Source organism: Entelurus aequoreus, linkage group LG17 (genome assembly GCF_033978785.1).
Source record: "Entelurus aequoreus isolate RoL-2023_Sb linkage group LG17, RoL_Eaeq_v1.1, whole genome shotgun sequence".
Taxonomy (NCBI): Eukaryota; Metazoa; Chordata; class Actinopteri; order Syngnathiformes; family Syngnathidae; genus Entelurus; species Entelurus aequoreus.
The window spans coordinates 12,225,323-12,240,719 of NC_084747.1; the positions used below are offsets into that span (position 1 = coordinate 12,225,323).

Here is a 15,397-nt window from a genome sequence, read left to right on the forward strand (position 1 = left end):
ACCAACCGAGCTATACTGCCCCATTTCAACTATTTTTTTCGTAAAGTACACATAAGGCTATAGTAGGCATGTCAACTCTTTCATTGAGGGCCACATCACAGTTATAGTAGCAGACTACAAATAAAATGAATCACACTGATAGATTGATTGATTGATGATTGATTGAAACTTTTATTAGTAGATTGCACAGTACAGTGCATATTCCGTACAATTGACCACTAAATGGTAACACCCGAATAAGTTTTTCAACTTGTTTAAGTCGGGGTCCACGTTAATCAATTCATGGTAACTCTGAACAACCCTGTTCTAAGTTGCTTGTAATTTATTATCCATCCATCCATCCATTTTCTACCGCTTGTCCCTTTTGGGATCCAAGGGGGTGCTGGAGCCTATCTCAGCTGCATTCGGGCGGAAGGCGGGGTACACCCTGGACAAGTCGCCACCTCATCACAGGGCCAACACAGATAGACAGACAACATTCACACTCACATTCACACTCTAGAGCAGTAGTTCTTAACCTTGTTGGAGGTCCCGAACCCCACCAGTTTCATATGCGCATTCACCGAACCCTTCTTTAGTGAAAAATAAAAATAATTTTTTTTTTCAAATTCAAGACAAAGTTATATGTTTTTGGTAACACTTTAGTATGGGGAACATATTCTAAGTAACAAAGACTTAATTTAGAGTTTTTTGGACACTAGGGGAACATATTCTAAGTAACAAAGACTTAATTTAGAGTTATTTGGTTAGGGACCCCTACTTAAACAAGTTGAAAAACGTATTCGGGTGTTACCATTTAGTGGTCAATTGTACGGAATATGTACTATACTGTGCAATCTACTAATAAAAGTTTCAATCAATCAATCAAAGAAAGGGTTAGGGTTAGAGGGTTAGGGCCAGGGTTAGAGGGTTAGGGTTATAATAAGGCCATGCCGAATAAGGCATTAATAATTACTTAATAATGACTAGTTAAGAGCCAATATTTTTACTAATTTGCATGTTAATAAGCAACTAATTAATGGTGAATATGTTCCCCATACTAAAGTGTTACCATGTTTTTTTACTGGTGCACAAAATGAACCGTGCATGAACATCACCTTGTTCAAACAACAAAACCAACACAAGTGCATACACTCACAACAAATTACACACCTGCAAATCAGTGTAACTTCTGCTGTTGCCGTATCCGTAATACGCCGATAGGGAGAAGTTTTTATTTACACGATGAGTCGGGTGTGTTTTGACCTCCGCCGGACCCCTGAGCCCGACTCACCGAACCCCTAGGGTTCCATCGAACCCAGGTTAAGAACCACTGCTCTAGGGCCAATTTAGTGTTGCCAATCAACCTACCGGTATATAATATTTGTTATTTATATTTGTTTTATTTAATCATAATTTGTAGGGATGTCCGATAATGGCTTTTTGCTGATATCCGATATTCCGATATTGTCCAACTCTTTAATTACCGATACCGATATCAACCGATATATACAGTCGTGGAATTAACACATTATTATGCCTAATTTGGACAACCAGGTAAGGTGAAGATAAGGTCCTTTTTTTTAAAAAATTAATAAAATAAAATAAGATAAATAAATAAAAACATTTTCTTGAATAAAAAAGAAAGTAAAACAATATAAAAACAGCTACATAGAAACTAGTAATTCATGAAAATGAGTAAAATTAACTGTCAAAGGTTAGTACTATTAGTGGACCAGCAGCACGCACAATCATATGTGTGCTTACGGACTGTATCCCTTGCAGACTGTATTGATATATATTGATATATAATGTAGGAACCAGAATATTGATAACAGAAAGAAACAACCATTTTGTGTGAATGAGTGTGAATGGGGGAGGGAGGGTTTTTGGGTTGATGCACTAATTGTAAGTGTATCTTGTGTTTTTTATGTTTATTTAATAAAAAAAACAAAAAAAAACAAAAAACGATACAGATAATTTAAAAAAACGATACCGATCATTTCTGATATTACATTTTAAAGCATTTATCGGCCGATATTATCGGACATCTCTAATAAATTGTTTTTATGGTGCTGTTTTGTTGACTTCTTTATTGTTTTAGTGTACTATGAACCATGTTTGTGTCTGGAATAAAGTGATGATTAACATATTAACACATCATTTTTATTTTCCTCATAATTGTCATAGTTTGTTTTCTATCTTTTCTATAACATATGCGTTTTATTTTATTACTAAAATAAATAACGCATTTAAATATCACAGACTTCGCTGAAACTGTCGTAAAAAAATGGAACGGAAAACAACGACTCTGTCCCACTGCACATGCGCAGAACCGACCGTGTTTCCGGTAGCGACTTCGATGGCGGACTCGGCGGCTGTGGCTTCCTGGAGAAGTTTAAAACTTACAATATGACGGAAAATATGGCAAGAAATACCTCAAATATGCGACTTTTCCAACACCAAGAAACGGAAGTTGAATTTGGAGCGATGGAGTGTTATCTGAAGTGAAGATTGAAGACGTGATAGAAGATGGACGACTACTGCTATGCTAAGATGGCGACGTCCGCTAAAAGAGAACATGAAAGAGAATCACTAACGGAGAAAAAGACGAAAGATGAAGAAGATAAAGGTGAGTGAGTTCCAACAACGTCATTTTGGAGGCTATCGTAAACCCTGAAAAGAGCGTTGATGAGAAATTAGCCGGCTTTGTTGAAGAATGTAAAGAAAGAGCCGCCATGATTGTTAGCTTGAAGAAGGCAGTGGAGTTCACATCAGAGGAGATGAAAGAATGCAAAAGTTGGACAATACTCTTCTTTGCGACTGGTTTTGGGGCGGCTTCTCTGGCATAGGTTACAATGGCGGTTCAGGGGGAGTGATACGATTTGATATGTTGGAGCGTGATGGTTTTTCCCTTCTGAATATTTGGTTCAAATAGCAGGCAAAATGTCTTCCTCTGCAACAGTGAAGAAATCGCTAATGCATACTTCTTTTTTGTACAAAACCCAAAACTAGTGAATTGGGCACGTAGTGTAATTCGTAAATAAAAACAGAATACAATGATTTGCAAATCCTTTTCAACTTGTATTCAATTAACAATAGACAAGATATTTCATGTTGGAACTGAGAAAGTAAACATTTTAATTGCGAATAATCATTAACTTAGAATTTAATGGCAGCAACACATTGCAAAAAAGTTGGCACAGGGGCATTTTTACCACTGTGTTACATGGCCTTTCCTTTAAACAAGTAAATGTTTGGGAACTGAGGAGACACATTTTTTAAGATTTTCAGTTGGAATTCTTTCCCATTCTTGCTTGATGTACAGCTTAAGTTGTTCACAAGTCCGGGGTCTCCGTTGTCCTTTTTTACGCTTCATAATGCGCCACACATTTATCTTACTTGATGGGGTCCCAGGGGCCCCATCAAGTCATAAAAATGGGGTCCCACAGTAAATTTTTGGGGTGCCATTTATTTTTAAGCGTTTTGAAAACAAATGATAAATGCATGCATTATCCTGTTATACCTCATATTGTGTTTTGGAAAAAGGTTGTCATAAACGTTACTTAATTCATTTAAAAAAATAATACAAAAGAAAACACATTTTTATGCATATGTAAATGTATTTAGTTATAAACATTCATTCACTTTCTTCTTTCCTTCATGGATCTAAACTTTACCGCTGCCGGTAGTTTTTACATATTTGTATTTAATAAGTTGTAGATGTATTTATTTCAGTATAAAAGTGAAAAAAGTTTTTTTGCTTCAGTCACAAAATGATGATAATGGTGTGCCAGGGCATACATACATTTTTTATTTAACGCTTAAGTCTCTAGAGCAGGGGTCGGCAACCTTTACCACTCAAAGAGCCATTTTGGCAAGTTTCACAAATTAAAGAAAGTAATGGGAGCCACAAAAAAATTTTTAAAATGAAAAACACCGCATAAAAAGCTTAAATGCTTTGTGCTATGTTAACCAGGGGTCTCCGACACACGCACCGGCACGCACTTTAATGTGGAAATTTGATGTTAGTGCAGCCCGCGAGTTTTGAATGAATGGCGCTTGATAGCGTCATACTTGCCAACCCTCTCATTTTTCCCGGGAGACTCCCGAATATCAGAGCGTGATGACACTGCATTTGGCGCCCTCTACAGCCTGCCCTAAAAGTGTACCTGCTCGACCACATGTAGAATGCAGTTTCAGCTTGCTCACGTAAGTGACAGCAAGGCGTACTAGCTCAGCAGCCACACATCTTACACTGACGGTACCAATACCCAGAATCCCATGCAGCCCTAACTCTTCCGCTCAACCAACGCACGGAGAGGGGGGGGGGGTTGATGTGTGGGGGGATTTGGTGGTAGCGGGGGTGTATAATGTAGACCGGAAGAGTTAGGGCTGCATGGGATTCTGGGTAATGGTTGTGTTGTGTTTATGTTGTGTTACGGTGGGATGTTCTCCAGAAATGTGTTTTTCATTCTTTTTTGGTGTGGGTTCACAGTGTGGCGCATATTTGTAACGTAACAATGTTAAAGTTGTTTGATACGGCTACCGTCAGTGTAATCTGTGTGGCTGATGACTAAGTATGCTTTGCTGTCTCCTGTGTGTGCAAGTAATAACAACATGCAACATGTGGCTGGACTGGCATGCTGTATGTAAATGCTATAGAGGACAATTACTGCAGTGCAATTAGGGCACGCCCTTTATTTAGTAATTAGAGTGTAAATATGATTATTTTTTCCCTGGGAGTTATCTAGGAGAGACACTGAGATCCATAAACCTCCTGGGAAAATCGGGGGGTCGGCATGTATGTAGCTGAGCCGCATCAGAGTGGTCAAGGAGCCGCATGCGGCTCCGGAGCCGCGGGTTGCCGACCCCTGCTCTAGAGTCTACATCAACTTTAGATCCATCCATCTTCTTCCGCTTATCCGAGGTCGGGTCGCGGGGGCAGCAGCCTAAGCAGATAAGCCCAGACTTCCCTCTCCCCAGCCACTTCGTCCAGCTCCTCCTGGGGGACCCCGAGGCGTTCCCAGGCCAGCCGGGAGACATAGTCTTCCCAACGTGTCCTGGGTCTTCCCCGTGGCCTCCTACCGGTCGGACGTGCCCTAGACACCTCCCTAGGGAGGCGTTTCCGGTGGCATCCTGACCAGATGCCCGAACCACCTCATCTGGCTCCTCATCCATCCATCAATTCTAAGTTTAAAAAAAATAAATGTTTATGTTGTTTTTTAGTTTGTTTTCTGCCGTTTTTCCTCAAAGAAAACTATGTTTTTTTTATGGCAGACACACAAAATATTCAAAATCTTGCACAAAACATATTTTTCAAAGTGGGAAATTTAATTTGAAAGCCTTGGATAGGTCAATAATTCATAAAAGCATTGATTTTGATTCAATATTATGTTTTGCGCAATGACCGTTTTAAAGAAAAAAAAAACAGCTTCGTTTTATTAGTCAACATTGCAACTTTTTCTAAATTAAATTTCACCTGTAAGGTTTTTTTTTTTATTCCACTTTTGTTACGTTTTTGATTATTTTAATGGTATTTTTAGAATGTGCTGTGGGCCTTTAAAACATTAGCTGCGGGGACGCAAATTAAAGATTAAAGATACCAATGATTGTCACACACACACTAGATGTGGTGAAATTTGTCCTCTGCATTTGACCCATCCCCTTGGGGAGCAGTGGGCAGCAGCGGCGCCGCGCCCGGGAATCATTTTGGTGACTTAACCCCCAACTCCAACCCGTGTTGCTGAGTGCCAAGCAGGGAGGTTATGGGTCCCATTTTTATAGTCTTTGGTATGACTCGGCTGGGATTTGAACTCCAACCTACCGATCTCAGGGCGGACACTCTAACTGGCTTCCAGGCCACACTTTTGACACCCCTGCTATAGATAATAAAACATTTTAATCTGATAAGTCTATCGATAAAAAGCAGAGCCTGGCGACGCATGCACGTTTATCATAACGCACAATCAGCATCTCTGCTTCAGTGAACAATGACGGGGATGACGTCACTGTCAGCGATGCTAGCAACACTTGCTAACTTGTCAGCCACTTCTCCAAGAGACTCTTTTTGAACACCCCTCCCACATTAACACTTCAAAAGGCACATATTTGCCCCGTTTGTTGACCTGCAAAGTATGTTTTTTGGGTGGAGGAGTCTGGTTGGGTGCTGGTTAGCTTGAAGCTAACAGCTAGCCTTTCTCCATCCTCGTACGATGTCGATCCAGTGGAAGATAAAAGTGAAGTTTCCATGGACTCACAAACATTGAAACAAGTCATTTACTGGAGACATGGACCAGGATGAAGTTAAAAAGGTTGACTTTACACTCACCTTAGTGTTTACCATGAAGTCTTTCTTTTGAGAGCCCCTCGCGGTAAAGTGGCGGAAATTTGACCCGGCAAATATAAAATAAAAAAAACACCGGCGGAAAGCGATAATCGATTAAAAAATCTGCGTACCGGGGACGCGCAGACTTCCGGAAATGCGCGTCCTTTCTGATTTCAATGCGTAATAAGACACAAAAAGTGTGTTAACGCCAACAGTGCTCACACTTACAGTACATAGTAGAACATGTTTAAACATCTAATGGATATTGTGTAAGCTAAAGTGTGTTTGTTTGTGTGTTATAGACGTCCAGCAGCTGACTGGTCATCCAGAAGAACTTCCCACTCCGTTGCCGGCTGGGAGCTCCGCTTTGAAGCAGGAGACTCCACAACCACCCTGCATTAAGAAGGAAGAGGAGGAACTCTGGGTCACTCAGGAGGGAGAGTGTCTTCTAGGACCGCAGGAGGCTGATCTCACCAAGTTGCCACTGACTGTTGTCTCTGTGAAGACTGAAGATGATGAAGAGAAACCACAAGCAGACAACATCTTAACTCCACTTTCTGATAGTGAGGCTGAAGATGAGGTTGAAGTGACTTTGAGCAGCGATACAGACTGTGAAGGTGATATGAGGACTCACACTGACAACAAACACTCTGATTGCTCTAAAAAGAAGAGCGGTAAAACACATTTCAGCTGCTCAGTTTGTGCGAAAAGCTTTACCAAAAAGTACAATTTCACTCAACACATGAGAACGCACACAGGAGAGAAACCATTCAAATGTTCAGTTTGTAGTAAAAGCTTTTCTCAAAATAGCATTTTGACTGTACACATGAGATTACACACAGGAGAAAAAACATTTAATTGCTCTGTTTGTGGGAAAAGCTTTTCGATAAAGAGTTATTTGACCAAACACATAAGAACACACACTGGCCAAAAACCATTTATTTGCTCTGTTTGCGGTAAAAGCTTTTCTCGAAACAGCTATTTGATTCCACACATGAGAACACACACAGGAGAAAAACCGTTTAACTGTTCAGTGTGCTGTAAAAGCTTTTCTGTAAAGTGCAATTTGATCGAACACATGAAAAAACACACCAAAGAAAAAACATGTTCAGTCTGCGGCAAAAGATTCCATCGTAAGTCAGACGCAGTAAAACACATAAGAACACACACGGTAGATAACCAATCAGCTGCTTAGTTTGTGGTATGTTGCTCATATGTGGCGACTTCCACCTTAACCCAGGACCTCCTCAAATACCTCTGTGAAGTTTGCCCCTCACCCCCACTCCCCACCTTGTCCAGATTTTCTCGAACTTGTCCCAATCATTTGTGCTACTTTTGTGCTGGAATTTTTTTTTGGTGTAATTAATAAAGTTTTTTAGGTATTAATGTTTCAATATTCATAATTGATGTACTTTTTGCCACATACGTTGTATATTTTTTATTAGATTTCCAGTTCATTTTATCATCTAATATTATACCCAAAAATTTGATTACTTTTAGTCTTTCAATGTCTACTCCGTCTATTTGTATTTGTGTTCGACTCTCTAATCTACCATTACCAAATAGCATTATTTTAGTCTTACTGAGATTCAAAGACTGTCTGTTTTTGTCAAACCATCTCTTTAATTTATTAATTTCTTCTGTTTTTATTTGTGCATACAATCAAGCTGCTGGACGATGATGTGAATAAAACCGCAAAGAAGAAAAATGGATAAATAATATTAATAAAGTCAGGAGAAAACGAAAGAGCGTCAAAGGAAATGGCTCTTAAAAATATCACTTTAATCATCTTGTGGAATACAATTAGACCGTGATCGTGTCTGCAGCCATCACTTTGTAAAATGTTGGTTTGAACATCTGATTTGTTTGAGAAACTTTGTGATGCAATCGAGTTTATTCTCTACTATATTAGTAGTGTTAGAGAGAACTAAACGTAAAGAAAGGACAAGAGATTGCATTAGTTTGTGTTCTATTGTGGTTGCTATGCCTTTGGAGGTGGGAGGAAGCCATGCAGTCACGGGGAGAACATGCAAACTCTACACACTGAGCCCGGGGATCGAACCCAGGACCTTTGTATTGTGAGGTACATGCACCAACCCCTGTTACACCGTGCTGCAAAAGAGCACCTTTCATGTGCTGCAGAGACAGAGGCCCCAGTGAGAATTGAACACACGACCCCTGGTTTACTAGACCAGTGCTCTAACCACTGAGCTATGAGGCCTTAACACCCACTCACACTTGTTTTAATACAATCAAGCTGCTGGACGATCGTGTGCATAAAACCACAAAGAAGAAAAACGAATATATAATATTGAAAAAGTCAGGAAAAAAACGAAAGAGCGTCAAAGGAAATTACTCTTAAAAATATAAATTCCAGCACCTTGTGGAATACAATCGGACCGTGCTCGTGTCTGCAGCAATCACTTTGTGAAATGTTTGTTTGAACATCTGATTTGTTTGAGAAACTCTGTGATGCAATCGAGTTTATTCTCTACTATATTAGTAGTGTTTGAGAGAACTAAACGTAAAGAAAGGACAAGAGATTGCATTAGTTTGTGTTCTATTGTGGTTGCTATGCCTTTGGAGGTGGGAGGAAGCCAGAGTACCCGGAGGGAACCCACGCAGTCACAGGGAGAACATGCAAACTACATACTGAGTCCGGGAATCGAACCCAGGCCATTCGTATTGTGAGGTACATGCACATGCCCTGTTCCACTCTGCTGCAAAAAGGAACCTTTCATGTGCTGTACAGACAGAGGCCCCAGTGAGAATTGAACTCACGACCCCTGGTTTACTAGACCAGTGCTCTAACCACTGAGCTATGAGGCCTTGACACACACTCACACTTGTTTTAATACAATCAAGCTGCTGGAGGATCGTGTGCATAAAACCGCAAAGAAGAAAAACGAATATATAATATTTAAAAAGTCAGGAAAAAAACGAAAGAGCGTCAAAGGAAATGACTCTTAAAAATATCACTTTCATCATCTTGTGGAATACAATCGGACCATGCTTGTGTCTGCAGCAATCACTTTGTAAAATGTTGGTTTGAACATCTGATTTGTTTGAGAAACTCTGATGCAATCGAGTTTATTCTCTACTATTTTAGTAGTGTTGGAGAGAACTAAACGTAAATAAAGGGCAAGAGATCGCACTAATTTGTGTTCTATTGTAGTTGCTATGCCTTTGGAGGTGGGAGGAAGCCAGAGTACCCGGAGGGAACCCACGCAGTCACAGGGAGAACATGCAAACTACATACTGAGTCCGGGAATCGAACCCAGGCCATTCGTATTGTGAGGCACATGCACATGCCCTGTTCCACTCTGCTGCAAAAAGGAACCTTTCATGTCCTGTACAGACAGAGGCCGCAGTGAGAATTGAACTCACGACCCCTGGTTTACAAGACCAGTGCTCTAACCACTGAGCTATGAGGCCTTGACACCCACTCACACTTGTTTTAATACAATCAAGCTGCTGGAGGATCGTGTGCATAAAACCGCAAAGAAGAAAAATGAATATATAATATTAAAAAAGTCAGGAAAAAAACGAAAGAGCGTCAAAGGAAATGACTCTTAAAAATATCACTTTCATCATCTTGTGGAATTCAATCGTACCATGCTTGTGTCTGCAGCAATCACTTTGTAAAATGTTGGTTTGAACATCTGATTTGTTTGAGAAACTGTGATGCAATCCAGTTTATTCTCTACTATTTTAGTAGTGTTGGAGAGAACTAAACGTAAAGAAAGGACAAGAGATCGCACTAGTTTGTGTTCTATTGTGGTTGCTATGCCTTTGGAGGTGGAAGGAAGCTGGAGTACCCGGAGGGAACCCACGCAGTCACGGGTAGAACATGCAAACTCTGCACGCTGAGTCCGGGAATCGAACCCAGGATCTTCGTATTGTGAGGCACATGCACTAACCCCTGTTTCACCGTGCTGCAAAAGAGCACCTTTCATGTGCTGCAAAGATAGAGGCCCCAGTGAGAATTGAACTCACGACCCCTGGTTTACAAGACCAGTGCTCTAACCACTGAGCTATGAGGCCTTGACACCCACTCACACTTGTTTTAACACAATCAAGCTGCTGGAGGATCGTGCGGATAAAACCGCAAAGAAGAAAAACGGATGTATGATATTAAAAAAGGCAGGAAAGAAACGAAAGAGCGTTAAAGAAAATGGCTCTTAAAAATATCACTTTCATCATCTTGTGGAATACAATTGGACCATGCTTGTGTCTGCAGCAATCACTTTGTAAAATGTTGGTTTGAACATCTGATTTGTTTGAGAAACTGTGATGCAATCGAGTTTATTCTCTACTATTTTAGTAGTGTTGGAGAGAACTAAACGTAAAGAAAGGACAAGAGATCGCACTAGTTTGTGTTCTATTGTGGTTGCTATGCCTTTGGAGGTGGGAGGAAGCCGGAGTACCCGGAGGGAACCCACGCAGTCACGGGTAGAACATGCAAACTCTGCACGCTGAGTCAGGGAATCGAACCCAGGATCTTCGTATTGTGAGGCACATGCACTAACCCCTGTTTCACCGTGCTGCAAAAGAGCACCTTTCATGTGCTGCAAAGATAGAGGCCCCAGTGAGAATTGAACTCACGACCCCTGGTTTACAAGACCAGTGCTCTGTCTACTGAGCTATGAGGCCTTGACACTCACTTTCACTTGCTTTAATACAATCAATCTGCTGGAGGATCGTGCGATTAAAACCGCAAAGAAGAAAAACGGATATATGATATTAAAAAAGGCAGGAAAGAAACGAAAGAGCGTCAAAGGAAATGGCTCTCTCTAAAATATCACTTTCATCATCTTGTGGAATACAATTGGATCGTGATCGTGTCTGCAGCCATCACTTTGTAAAATGTTGGTTTGAGCATCTGATTTGTTTGAGAAACTCTGTGATGCAATCGAGTTTATTCTCTACTATATTAGTAGTGTTTGAGAGAACTAAACGTAAAGAAAGGACAAGAGATCACATTAGTTTGTGTTCTATTGTGGTTGCTATGCCTTTGGAGGTGGGAGGAAGCCGGAGTACCCGGAGGGAACCCACTCAGTCACGGGGAGAACATGCAAACTCTACACACTGAGTCCGGGAATCGAACCCAGGACCTTCAAATTGTGAGGCACATGCACATTTCACTGCAAAAGGGTACTTTTCATGTGCTGCAAAGACAGAGGCCCCAGTGAGAATTGAACTCATGACCCCTGGTTTACAAGACCAGTGCTCTAACCACTGAGCTATGAGGCCTTGACAACCCCTCTCACTTGTTTTAATACAATCAATCTGCTGGATGATCGTGTGAATAAAACCGCAAAGAAGAAAAATGGACATATAATATTAATAAGTTAAGGAAAAAAACGAAAGAGCTTCACAGAAAATGGCTCTTAAAAATATCACTTTCATCATCTTGTGGAATACAATGGGACAGTGATCGTGTCTGCAGCCATCACTTTGTAAAATGTTGGTTTGAACATCTGATTTGTTTGAGAAACTCTGTGATGCAATCGAGTTTATTCTCTACTATATTAGTTATCTTCTGAACAAAACACAGTTGTATCATCTGCAAATAATATGAACTTTAAGTCTTTTGTAACTTTAGAAATGTCGGTTATATAGAGATTAAACAATTTTGGTCCCAGTATTGATCCCTGGGGTACGCCACAGGGTATAGTTAGCGTTGTGGACGTGTGTTCGTCCAGCTTCACGTATTGCTTCCTAATGGTTAAGTCACTTCTCACCCGGTTCAAGACCAGCCCTCTGATGCCACTCTGTTCTAGTTTGTTGATTAAGATATTATGATTTATTGTGTGGAATGCTTCGTTTGGATCCATAAACACACACTCTTTACCATCTATTGCATTGGTAATCTCCTCTGTTAAAGCCATCGATGTTGAAATATTAGCGCTGTATCCGTATTGGTTCTCTGCAAGTGTTCTATATTTGTGTAGGCATCCATCCAATCTGTTATTAAACAGTTTTTGAACAATTTTAGAAAATTGTGGAAGTAAAGAAACAGGTGTATCATTTGTAAATTGGTGTTTGTCTCCAGTCTAATAAATAGGAACAACTTTCCTATTTTCATTTTGTTTGGGAAAATTCCTGTTTGAAATGATGGATTACTAATATACGTTAATGGTTGTAAGATCTGTTCAATACATTCTGTATAAATTCCATTACAATCAGTTGAGGTCTTTGATTCACGATTTGAACGCTTTCCTCTTGCGTCACGCCCGTGACGAACATACTGTTGGGATTTCTATCTATGGTGTCATTGAAGTCCTCAATTGATAATGTGTCTGCAATCCTTTCCTCCGGTTTTGGTCCAATATTCAAAAAGTAATTTTTGAAGCTTTCAACTACTTCCTTCATATTGTCGTTATTTATGTTTCTGTCAGAGAAGTTGAGGGTAAACTCTCTTAGTGCCATTTTGAATGATGCTATTGAGAATGCCCCATGTTGCTCTCATATTGTTTTTGTTTTCTGTCTAATAATTGACTGGAATATTCTTTTCGACATGTTCATAGTATGGTAGTTGGCTTGTTTTCATACATTTTGTATAATAACGTCAGATCACAAGGGAGAAACTTCCTTCATTTTGTTGTTATTTCCAAGATGGCGCTCTGTCTGGTTTCAGTTTTTCTTGATTTTTTTCCTACTGCACTAAACAGTTCCAGTCTCTGCCGGTGTATGATCGCCAAGCACTGTTGGATTTTCGACCTCCTGTCAAAAATAACTTTTCCTATGATCTTGGTGTTTCAAATGTCTTTCCCCCGTTGCTGTCAGAAATACCAACTCACCTTTTCCGGGTTCCAGCCCTGTCGCCGCGGCACCCGTAGTGGTCGGCGGGTAAAGCAGAAAGTATATTTTTAAATATATAATATAATTTTGATTAATTGCAGGTTATTGCCTGCATGCATAATTTTTAATTAATTCAAAAAGCAGCCCTCTGAAGGCAGCCACATGATGCTAACCAATGTGGTTTGTACGTTAAAGTTAACAAGTTAAAGTACCAATGATTGTCACACACACACACTAGGTGTGGTGAAATTATCCTCTGCATTTGACCCATCACCCATGATCACCCCCTTGGAGGTGAGGGGAGTAGTGAGCAGCAGCGGTGGCCGCGCTCAGGAATCATTTTTGGTGATTTAACCCCCAATTCCAACCCTTGATGCTGAGTGCCAAGCAGGGAGGTAACGGGTCCATTTTTATAGTCTTTGGTATGACTCACGACCTATATGTTGGTTAGCATCATATATCCAACATTTTGAGTATATGTCAATGAAACCTTCAGAGAATGTGTGAAATGCGACAAGGAACAAAATAATTACATTTAAAAAAAAAAGATTTTTGTAAAATTTTTTATTTTTTTTTACACTAGGGCAGGGGTGTCAAACTTGTTTTCATTGAGGGCCACATCGCAGTAATGGCTGCCTTCAGAGGTCTACTTTTTAAATGAATTAAAATTATGCATGCGGGCAATAACCTGTGATTAATCAAAATTCAAATTAATCTGATTAAAAAATATATATAACTGACAGCATTGATATAAATGTGTACCTCATATTATTACACCATTGCTTATGCACTAGATTATTAGATTTTTTTCATGTACAAACTTATCTTTACTAACATATTTTTGTAATACACTATAATATAATGTAACATTTGGCATGATTAGATAACGTTTAGAAGATACGCTTTTTTTCCCTGTCAAAATCGAAATAATTATTTGCATTTAGGGTGGAGTGCCATCTCCAGGTTGGGGAGGAGATCTTGCCCCAAGTGGAGGAGTTCAAGTACCTCGGAGTCTTGTTCACGAGTGAGGGAAGAGTGGATCGTGAGATCGACAGGCGGATCGGTGCGGTGTCTTCAGTAATGCGGACTCTATATGGATCCGTTGTGGTGAAGAAGGAGCTGAGCCGGAAGGCAAAGCTCTCAATTAACCGGTCGATCTATGTTCCCATCCTCACCTATGGTCAAGAGCTTTGGGTTATGACCGAAAGGACAAGATCACGGGTACAAGCGGCCCAAATGAGTTTCCTCCGCCAGGTGGCGGGGCTCTCCCTTAAAGATAGGGTGAGAAGCTCTGTCATCCGGGAGGAGCTCAAAGTAAAGCCTCATTGATAGGAACCAGATGAGGTGGTTCGGGCATCCGGTCAGGATGCCACCCGAGCGCCTCTCTAGGGAGGTGTTTAGGGCACGTCCGACCGGTAGGAGGCCACGGGGAAGACCCAGGACACGTTGGGAAGACTATGTCTCCCGGCTGGCCTGGGAACGCCTCAGGATCCCTCGGGAGGAGCTGGACGAAGTGGCTGGGGAGAGGGAAGTCTGGGCTTCCCTGCTTAGGCTGCTGCCCCCGCGACCCCACCTCGGATAAGAGGAAGAAGATGAATTGAGGGATGGCTGGATGGGTAGTAATAAAAAATGAAGTATTTTTTTAACACACATTTTTGCCAGGCTTTCGTGTCCAGATCTGGCTCTCGAGCCTTGAGTTTGACACCTGTGCACTTGGGAGATCCGAATCTACACTCTTAGGTTTTCACACAGAATAAAAAAAGAAAAGCACTAAGTTTGTAAAGCTTGTTTACTAAAGTGACTATACATGTTGAAAATATATACCTATAGTTATATATATACACTACCGTTCAAAAGTGAAAAATGAAGATAACTTTAAACTAGTCTTAACTTTAAAGAAATATACTCTATACATTGCTAATGTGGTAAATGACTATTCTAGCTGCAAATGTCTGGTTTTTGGTGCAATATCTACATAGGTGTATAGAGGCCCATTTCCAGCAACTATCACTCCAGTGTTCTAATGGTACAATGTGTTTGCTCATTGGCTCAGAAGGCTAATTGATGATTAGAAAACCCTTGTGCAATCATGTTCACACATCTGAAAACAGTTTAGCTCGTTACAGAAGCTACAAAACTGACCTTCCTTTGAGCAGATTGAGTTTCTGGAGCATCACATTTGTGGGGTCAATTAAACGCTCAAAATGGCCAGAAAAAGAGAACTTTCATCTAAAACTCGACAGTCTATTCCTGTTCTTAGAAATGAAGGCTATTCCACAAAATTGT

The 15,397-nt window shown here is 40.5% G+C and overlaps 1 protein-coding gene and 6 non-coding genes across 7 annotated transcripts; 1 reads left to right on the plus strand and 6 right to left on the minus strand.

Annotated features, from left to right (window-relative positions):
* Window positions 1–2,284: 2,284 nt before the first annotated feature.
* On the plus strand, window positions 2,285–7,693 carry LOC133632439 (gastrula zinc finger protein XlCGF8.2DB-like). The gene is made up of 2 exons (XM_062024849.1): window positions 2,285–2,611; window positions 6,610–7,693. The coding sequence occupies exons 1-2, from the start codon at window positions 2,512–2,514 to the stop codon at window positions 7,500–7,502; spliced, it is 993 nt and encodes a 330-aa protein (XP_061880833.1). The 5' UTR covers window positions 2,285–2,511; the 3' UTR covers window positions 7,503–7,693.
* A 762-nt stretch (window positions 7,694–8,455) lies between these two features.
* On the minus strand, window positions 8,456–8,528 carry trnat-agu (transfer RNA threonine (anticodon AGU)). Its single transcript has one exon. It is a non-coding gene; the product is annotated as a tRNA-Thr (tRNA).
* Window positions 8,529–9,063: 535 nt separating this feature from the next.
* On the minus strand, window positions 9,064–9,136 carry trnat-agu (transfer RNA threonine (anticodon AGU)). The gene has a single exon. It is a non-coding gene; the product is annotated as a tRNA-Thr (tRNA).
* Window positions 9,137–9,669: 533 nt separating this feature from the next.
* Window positions 9,670–9,742, minus strand: trnat-ugu (transfer RNA threonine (anticodon UGU)). Its single transcript has one exon. It is a non-coding gene; the product is annotated as a tRNA-Thr (tRNA).
* A 536-nt stretch (window positions 9,743–10,278) lies between these two features.
* Window positions 10,279–10,351, minus strand: trnat-ugu (transfer RNA threonine (anticodon UGU)). The gene has a single exon. It is a non-coding gene; the product is annotated as a tRNA-Thr (tRNA).
* Window positions 10,352–10,887: 536 nt separating this feature from the next.
* Window positions 10,888–10,960, minus strand: trnat-ugu (transfer RNA threonine (anticodon UGU)). The gene has a single exon. It is a non-coding gene; the product is annotated as a tRNA-Thr (tRNA).
* A 527-nt stretch (window positions 10,961–11,487) lies between these two features.
* trnat-ugu (transfer RNA threonine (anticodon UGU)) lies at window positions 11,488–11,560 on the minus strand. Its single transcript has one exon. It is a non-coding gene; the product is annotated as a tRNA-Thr (tRNA).
* Between the last annotated feature and the right edge of the window lie 3,837 nt (window positions 11,561–15,397).

Bases quoted from the DNA above. Each gene is read 5' to 3' on its own strand.
- LOC133632439 (XM_062024849.1), top strand. From the start codon at position 2,512: ATGGACGACTACTGCTATGCTAAGATGGCGACGTCCGCTAAAAGAGAA. The intron at 2,612-6,609 runs GTGAGTGAGTTC...TGTGTGTTATAG, and splicing joins GAAAGATGAAGAAGATAAAG to ACGTCCAGCAGCTGACTGGT.